Here is a 9,561-nt window from a genome sequence, read left to right as displayed (position 1 = left end):
AACTAGCGCTATATAGCTTACGCGTTACGGAAAAGCATCTGAAGCTGCGACAATCTATATACTCCAAAAGCGTTATCTGCAGCATTCAACTAGCGTTATATAGCTTACGCGTTACGAAAACGCATCTGAAACTGCACAAAGATTGGTGGTGGAAGATTGGAAGATTTCGTGGGAGGCTGTTGCAGAAGGAACATCTTGCCGTGAAGGAACGTCTGTTAAAATTACCACACAGAAAGATTAGAGGAACAGAAGAAACCGTCAAGCAAGAATAAGAATGAAATGTTCCATGTTCTATTCCATGAAAGGCTCAGTTCGCTCACCAAGAATGCTGTCGGGAACTGTCAACTCCACTTCGGTGGAAGATTTCCTGGGCAGTTTCGTAGGAGGTCTTTGCAGAAGGAACATCTTGCCGTGAAGGAACATCTGTGAAAATTACCATACAGGAAGATTAGAGGAATAGAAGAAACCAAGAACCAAGAATAAGAATGAAATGTTCCATGTTCCATGTTCTGTTCCATGAAAGGCTCAGTTCAGTCACCAGGAATGCTGTCGGGAACTGCAATGTCAACGGAAATGCAAGCCAGACTTAAAAAAGCCACTCCTTCTCATCGTCTTTGGTGATCTTGAGCCTGAGTCTAGCGCCGCCATTTTACGCGGGCGTTGGTGATAAGGCTGCAACACGTCCTATGTCCATTCTTTGGGGGGAAATAGGACGTTATGAACGCTGTAGCTCCGAAGCTATTTCATTTTAATGCAGTGAGGGACAGAAGAATGCGCAGATGGCGCAGCGTGTTGGCATACTAAGTGCGCTTACAGCGCGGAGAAGACACAAAAAAGAAGACGAAAGAGGCAAGATGGTGGACGACATGCATAAAGAACGAAACCTGAACGTGGGTTCTACGTGGGTTTCTTTTTAGTGTTTTCCCTGAAAAATAGTTTTAAAACCACTCAATTGTAATAAGTGCCGCCAGAAAAACCGCTGGAAATAGGCCGTATGCAAAATGGGAAGCGCCATCTCGGGGACGCGGTTGCAACTGGGGCGGCCATCTTTGTGTTGTCGAGAGGCAAGTGCGCGCTATTGCCTGCTGCTTGACGGGTCGCTCGCTGGCACGTCCTGAGCCTTCTTAATCCAGCAAAAATGCCTCCACACTGTTGCGTGCCAATGTGTAAACAACGTGGACTCGCAGACAGCGATGGCAACAAGGTATGTACCTTATTTTTTAGAATAAAAATTGTACTCGCTTCGTTGCCGCTCACTGGCTGGCGTTTTTTCGAATGGTGACTTTATACGATATGAATACGTGCTATATATGAATACAGAGAGGCAGAAACGTTTGCGGTTAAGTTTTGATACGTTAGTTCTATCACGGTCCCTCAATACTCTTTCTGGTCTGGAAACTCCGCTCGAATACAATAGACAATGTCACTTAGGGACAATTGCTCCCGCATGGGGCGATCGCGTCGTTCGGGAGGAGACGCCCTCGTGGAGCAGACGACGTTTCCATAGCGGTTCGTGTTTTTAGGGAATATTTGATCAGCTACTTTTTACAATTCATTTCGGGTTTAGAGCAAAAATAATTCTCGAATAGGTTCATGAGTTCAGCCCGCACATTTTAGTTCATTTAGCGTAAATTTGCAGATTTTCCGCGTAGATTGCAACTTTCGTTGTTGTCTTTTTCTGACACGGAAAGTGTTAATTTTACTCTCACTCATATCTCTCAATGAAGGTTGAGAAACATATTAATTCATTCTGTTACACAATCACACAAACTAGTGATGTGTTATAAAGTAATGCCGCTTTCGGTAGTTATTTCGTGACGGCGAAACTTTCCAAACGCGTGGTTTCCTCGTAGCATGCAGTTTGTTGCAATCTGAGCAGAGATAAAATTACGAGGTGATTCTATTTCAGAGAAGACAGGTAAGACCTCAGAAGAAGTACTTATAGAAATCCTGCGTTTAATCATGATCATCTGAAAGTCGTCTCTGGCGGTATGAGAGACGGGGGATACACATGCTATAAATCGCATGACTCGATCGTTTTCGGTGAAGAAATAAACTTATGTTGTTTTTCGATGTGGTTGACAATAACTGATCTATATTACACTATTAACGTATTGTAGATATCTCTACACATTGGGAAGATGTATCGACTTAAGATAGCAATGGCTCTCATGCGTTCCCTTTAAACATAATGTACATGATCATCCCATGATAATATTTCTGAAGTATTTCTACTATTTTTGCGGCTTGGACTGACTGACCAACCAGTTGTAATAAGGAGATTCCAACATGATTTAAGCTGGGTTACAAAATTAACAGGATAGAATTTCCGCTTACTGAAGTGTGGCCCTAATAGCACTTTTCAGCTATAGAAATTGGCTGACGAGATTCAGGTGTCAAATTCATCGCGAGGATATTTAGAAAAATGAACCTCTGTTTACGCACGCAAAACTTCTCAAAAAGTTCTCACAAAAAAAAGTTCTCACTTCCAAACACCCGCAGAAACACATGCAATCCATACGCGCAGGCAGCGGCGGACACGAAAGTCTCTTCCCGAGCGACGATGCGCCGCCACGTCATCCGCCGGAAGCTGCCGTTTACGCAATGGTCCAGGGAAAATGGCTGCGCCCAAACCACGTGATCTCGAGGAGCCACTCACAGCGTTCCCGAGCTGCCGCGCGGGAAAAAAGCTCAGGCCCAGTGCGCATGCGCAGACCGACCTCCTTTCTCAACCTCCTCCCCCTTCTCTCCTGGGTTTTGTCGCCTGCTCTCGTTCCGCGCTCCGCCAGCTCCGCTGGCTTCGCGGTGTTATTTTTCTTTTGCGCGCTTGCTTTTCGCTGCTTCCCACGTCGAATGTGTAGACTAGACTTAATGAATTGGAAGCGATACCGGTTTATAAAGTGCAAATTTATTTGTGCTCATGAATTGACTTGAAAAGGTTCAACATAATCACATGTCTTCCAACAGTCTTCATTTGAAGTTCAATAAAATCGCAGACGACACATCGAAGGGGGTACAGCAGGTTATGTTTTTTGAAGACGCTGCGCTGTGCCAGGTGTGTCGTTGCCGCCGATGGACGCGAGAACACTGAAAAAATAAGGGAAGGTGTACAGATTGTGGATGCCTGTGAATGAGGGAAATGACTAAAAAGAAGAGCTAAAAATCTGTTTTTAGCGCTCTTATTAAAATAGAGCACTAAATAGAATGTCCCTTGGTGGTTCATGGCATGACGAAAAAAGAGGAAGGAAAGGCCAGCTGTAACGTGAACGAAAGTATACGCTACTATGTTCTGTTAATTAATGTATAGAACTATATAAGTTGAAAACGAAATGCCTCAGATATGGCCGCTGCAAATATGCAGATACCTTGAACACAGAATGTTCTGCTAGGGCCCTCTGCCTTGGCACATTAGAGTCAAAGTTGCTAATATGCCACAACAATACCATTCATCGTAATCATGTACTGGACCCATTCCATCATTGGCATTTTCTGTTAGTGGGTCTAGCTTAGGAATGGAATGTCAATTGATAACTTAGTAAAAGAGAGGTTAGAAGCCGTGCATCCACAGCAGCATGCATTGTATTAAATAACAAGGGGAAAGGCGAAGACACAGTGGAGTGAAAATGTTACGATTTCAGAAGGTTAAAATCTGAATCCGAAGTCCACGTACAGATTCAGACAAAATACTATGCAGCTACAGAGCTTTGTTGTTGCTATGATGTTGTTATGAGAATATTAGAAATAGAACATTATCATTGCTTATGATGATCTGTTATGAATAAACGAGCCACACATGTACACACTTACACACGCTTTGTTCAAAAAAGGCAAAAGCAAAAAGCATCTGGATTCCTTTTAGTTTAACTTACTTTGATTTGATTTGACCATACTGGCGCAAGGATAACAAGGATCATGCTGCGCCGAAGTTTAACTTACTTGAGCTTACTATAGCATTCACTGTGCTGCTCAGAGCTCCTGCACTGTTTTACCAGGATTCAGTAAGCACGGAGCAGGCACAGTGAAGCAATGCAATATGAAATATGCAGTACCATGTGTAACCTTGATGTATTGCCTTTTTTGAGTTTGTGTGGGAAAATTAGATCATGAAAACTGGTGAACCTTTAATCAATAATATCTACGTCACATGTACTATACGCATAGCGACACAGTGTTCAAGAAAGAAAATTATTGCTGCTTTAGGCTTTCAGAACAACTCTCCCATGCTGATAGCCACTGAAATATGCAGTGCATTACAGTGCATGGGATTACATTTCAGAAATGTTGGTAGTACTGAAACTCCACTTCAAATTTGGATAATGTTAATATGATATGACGAGATCTACATTCGTATTCATGAAGCAAGTTTCTTGTGCTTTCTTCTGCTCTGTTTCTGCTCTACTGAAATTTGCCTGTTTGCAGCATTCGTCAACCTTTTAAGTGGTTCTCTATGCGTAGGACGACAAACATAGAATGGAATTTCGTCATGCAAACTACATCACAAAAGGGTTCACGACTGGACTGCTTTAAGATGTGCAGCAAGTTTGCCTTTACATTTTTCTTGTGCAATATGTCACCAGCATTTTCCTGAAATGTCGTCTCCAGTTTCTGATAATATTCAAAGAAGGCACTTGAAGGGACACAGGTTTGTTCATTAGCACGCAAATAAAGAAACACACTAGAAGGGTCCTGAAGGTCATACTGTGTCCCTTTGAGTAGTTCACTGCAGTTGCTACAGTTGGACGTTTTGAGGAACAATTCAACCAAGTGTCCTGCATATGCAAAGCGCGCATTTAGATCAGCAGGACCAATGTCAGGGGACGTATGTCTCGCTTGAAGGCAGATCATACTCTGGTTCCTCTGGTGGAACAGATGCAACAGTAGAAAACGGCATGCGTTTTGGTTCATTGAGGATTAGGCTCAGCTCGGTAGCTTCGCAGTTACCCCTGCCTGTCGCATTGACAACTTTGCTTGCCAACCCAGGTGAAAAAATAAACTGGAATCTAAAATGGGTTACAATGGAACCACTTGGACAGCAAAGTGGGTCAGAGTGGAACCACTTGGGACAGCAAAGTGGGTCAAAATGGAACCACTTAAACAGCAAAGTGGGTTAAAGTGGAACCACTTTGTGACCAAGGTGGGCCAAAAGTTAATCATTTGGGACAGCAAAGTGGGTCAAAATGGAACCACTTAAACAGCGAAGTGGGTCTAAATGGAACCACTTTGCGACCAAGGTGGGCCATAAGGTAACCACTTGGACAGCCAAGTGGTTTGGAATGGATCCACTTTGTGAGCAGGATGGGCCAAAGAGTGTCCATTTTGAAATGAAAGTGGGTTTAACCTTGATTCGTTCAAGATGGGTTTCAGAAGACAACCGAAGTCATTCTGGGTTAGACTGGAACCACTTGCAGTTTGATGCAGACAACATCATTGGAGTGCATCAAACTGACCAGTTTAAAAGCTGAAGGGGTCAGACTGAACCAAGTTGCACCTATTGGAAGGTTACACATAGATCAGTGTTTCTTATGGAACATTTGTTAATAAATATTTTTGGCAGATGATCCACACTGTTACATAACGAGAATGTGTACTGAGTAACTATTTCGTCAGCGTTAAACCAATGACAACTTTATTTTTATGACGATGAATGGGGAGTTTCACCGTGCTGATGGTGATGTGGGGAATGAAATAATGAGCCCCTTCACAATAAGGTCCGAATCCCTACTGTGGCCAGAAATGTCAAAAGAGCTTACAGGGCTCAGCGTTGGTGGACTGGATTTGGCCAGGGACCAAGCAATTTTGAGAGATGGGGGGGAGTGCGGTCCGGGAAAGTTGGTAGTGTGGGCAATGAACAAGAATGTGCCCTAGATCTTCAATGGCACCACAGTGACAGCGTGGGAGAGTCAACTTGTCTCAAGCAGGAACACCACTGAGCCGTAAAATCCACATGTCGCATTCGATGAATTAATGCAGCGTTTTGACAAGAGGTGTGTCGCGGCATGCGGAAAGCAAGAGTTGGATCAACTACTCTCAGCAAGGATGGTGGGAGAATGTCACTTGTTCATTGGCGGGAAGCCGGGGGTGTCACGAGGTGTCGAAGAATATGGAACGACGGTCTTCTCTCAGAAGCGCAATACGCGTCCGTGTCCGAGACGAGAGAGAGACTTCTGCTCTGCTGTCGGCCTGTTAATTCCCCACGACACCACAATGAGCTGGAACCCACTGGAGAACTAGCCTGTGTCCTGCTCGTACACAAGGTGATAAGCCATTAACACATCCGTCACTAATGACCAATAAGGAAAACATATTGCTTCCCAAAATACAAACTGTGTCCATGTAAAGATCCGGTATGCAATGATTCTCAGTATTTACATGTAAGAATATACACAATTTATTAGGCAATGACATAGGAAAGGATGATGCACTGCAAGTTACATCTTTGATATTATGAACATGCAAAATAAATGAAGAGATATCACAATTTCGGACCAACGTTCAATACAGATATTGCGTTCTGCTTGGTTAAGCTAAAAATGTGGGTAGCATCTGATAAACTAACACTTCATCTGATGTTCTAGCAGGAAACAGTGGGGTTTATGGATCAAATGTTTAAACACAAATAAGTGCTATGTGCTATACAGGTTTGTGTGTAATATAGAAGAACCATATTATACATAAAAGAGATAGGGCGCAGACTAACTGGTGCATGATGATGAAGGAACGAATAACCGAGAGACACGGGAACTCTTGTGCTTGTCTTCGTGTCCCGTGTCTCTCGGTTATTCGTTCCTTCATCATATTATACATATTTTACACATTTTTCGGGTTCATTGCTGAGTCAAAATGCATCTAAAAAATACTGTAGAAGTGGTTTTTTACGCTTTTTGGAACAAAGCTGGTTTGAGGAGTGATTAGCGAGAACTGAAATTCGTGACACAGGTTTCCAGGAGGGCTCTGCTCTTGTATATCGTGCCACGGTCAATATTCTGGCATATTTTGGCACGTACTAAGACATCCGTTGTTCACGGGGATGGCGGCATTCTAGGTCAATCCCTCCTCCTCACAGACATGGAAGGAAAGGCCCTGGCCTTTAGGGACCCTGCAGGAGGCCATAGTACTGGCCGTGTGCAGGTCAGCCAGTTCATTTTAGCAGTTCTCACTCATTATCACTCAGGGCACTGAACAGTTTGGTTGAGATGTCGTGCTATCATACAAGCTGGTTTTGAGAAGGCAGGAAAAAGCATGTTGCGGCTTCGTGGTATAGTGGTATATAGTGCAATGCATTTGTAGGAGTAACGAAAGCGTGATCAATTTTCATTTCTTTACATCTTGCCCGGGATAAAACAATCGTCTGCGGCTTGCTTAAACTGCCTACGCGCTGTATGGAGTAGAAAGGGTAGTCACGGTATAGCGTCTAACGCCGCACGATTTTCACGCTCATATGGCCAGAGTTACGCAGAGTTACGCAATTTTGGAGGAATGTGCGAAAAATAATTCAGCGCGAAAAAGACCACTTCTACGGTAAAGACCATCGTCTTGCAATTTATCTCACACAGATCACAAAAAAACGAGTTTTCATCAACATTCAGGTACATGCGTGGCAAAGCATCATTTGTTACTTCTACGAGTTGCTTCTGTGATGTCATCCTACAAATCTTTATGTGAGGGGCACGGGGAAAGCTATCAACAATGCACTTTCGTGTTACAATATACATCTTTTTGCTATCATCACGGCCTGCTACAGAAATTATATTTTCAATTCTTGTGTACAAGTCCCCTTGCTTGAGTGCGGTTGAGTCAGTTTTTACTGGCAAGGTGTACTTAACGCTATGAAACGTGTGCTTCTTAACAGACATTCGGGTATATTCCACAATATCCTTACAATGCTCTATGTGTCGCTCAACAAATGACTTCAAGGCACTGTCTGGTGGCTGACCTCTTCCCAGTGCACTTGGACTGTCTGACACTGTGGTGCGCTCTTGGTGGAAGATGTCAGCCACACTTGGACTTGCCATACTCTTTAGTGATCCAATGCTAGTCTGAAAAAGCACCCTTGACAGAATCTGGATTGTGACACCCTTAGATGACTTGACATGTTTGAGTAGCTTACCCATGTTGTTTTCAAAAGTGAAGCAGGAGTGTGCCCACAAGGGGCCCAGCAAGAGAGCAGCCTTGGGAAGGTGCAGCAAAGTGTGCATGTTTGACGTCATCTGCCCCCTACCATACAACACTTCAGTCTGTACAACAAATTCTGTTAGATTATCTGTGCTGTTATTGATGCCATTTAGTGATATTTCTCCCTTGATCAGGTTGTATACCCCACATACGAGAAGGCTATAATGCACATAATATTCATTTGGCAGCACATTGCGCAAACATGGCAAACTGTAGTAGAGGAGCCAATGCTCCCATTCTGCACCTTTCCAGTACTTTCTGGTGCTTAGTGAACGTGGAAGCCGTGTAAAGAGCCTTGGAGGCTTCAGATTGCGAAGTCTGTCATCAACTGTTCTCATGTAAGAAGGTGCACCAATGTAGTAGTCTGTACCTGTACTCGAGAACCACAGCTCTGTTATTTGTCGTGTTACACCAAGCAGCACACAATGCATGTAGTCAGGGCTGAAACTCCAGGCTATGTTGAAGCCCGGTAAATTAAGCATTGGGGAGGGTCCTTTGACACCACGCACTGGTGCTCCCAGAGCTGCTGCATTGGTCATGTCTGCTACCATGTCTTTCACTGTCCTGTCATCAGCTGGTCCACCAGAGTTTGTGTACTTGACAACACCTAGTAGAAAAGTATTACGTTGTTAGATCAGGATTAGCTAGGAGAAAGTGCTCTTTAAATTAAAGGGCCAGGAAACTGCAACACAAAGGTCCTGTGCAGTAGCATCTGTTTCATCGGTCACTATATTTACATTTCCCAGAACAACCTTTTGGGGTCCAAAAGCAAAAAAAAAAGCTTGTTTTCAAATGAAAGACAGTCCCAATACACACATGGCACCTTATCACATAGGGGAAAAGTTATGTGGACCGCACGCTTTTTAAATGAACAACTCAGGAAAAAGGTGCAGACACCAGGATTCAAAGCTGGGTCTTCTGGTTTCTGAATCCTGGAATCAGCACCTTTTTCCTAAGATGATTTAATTGATTCTGGGCATTGGAGGCTTACGTGTCGGCCATCTCTGTAGCCTGCCTCGGCTAATTTCTCGTGTACGTTTTTGTTTTTCCTTTTATTTAGAACATCTGCCCATGGTCTTCTGTCAATGCACAGCAATGATGCGCACTTCCAGATCTTTGAATAACAACTTACTAAATTATCATTCCACATTAAAGTAATCCTACAATATGGTGGCAGTAAAAAATAAAAAAAGGGGGTCTCAGCACCACAGCCGTCAATATTTGTAGCAGGAGACTTTTGATCACTGTCAATTGTCATGAATTTGAGTAAACTGGGCACGCTCTTCCTGTTGGTCGGGTAAAAAAGTGACCCTTACTTGGCAAATTTCTGAGTTCAGTTCGCAAAAATCTGCATAATTAAACTTAAAGTTACGTGACATGCACATCAGG

General features: G+C 43.5%; 1 protein-coding gene across 1 annotated transcript; it reads right to left on the bottom strand.

Moving 5' to 3' along the window:
• Positions 1-291: 291 nt before the first annotated feature.
• LOC135373003 (uncharacterized) lies at positions 292-8,723 on the bottom strand. Its single transcript, XM_064606316.1, has 2 exons — positions 7,704-8,723; positions 292-423 (listed from the first exon to the last, which is right to left on the bottom strand). Exons 1-2 carry the CDS (start codon positions 8,721-8,723, stop codon positions 292-294), a joined length of 1,152 nt encoding a protein of 383 aa, XP_064462386.1.
• Positions 8,724-9,561: the final 838 nt, after the last annotated feature.

Source organism: Ornithodoros turicata, unplaced genomic scaffold, assembly GCF_037126465.1.
Source record: "Ornithodoros turicata isolate Travis unplaced genomic scaffold, ASM3712646v1 Chromosome170, whole genome shotgun sequence".
Taxonomy (NCBI): Eukaryota; Metazoa; Arthropoda; class Arachnida; order Ixodida; family Argasidae; genus Ornithodoros; species Ornithodoros turicata.
The sequence above is the reverse complement of the archived record's forward strand: the minus strand, read 5'-3'. Positions and strand labels throughout refer to the sequence as shown.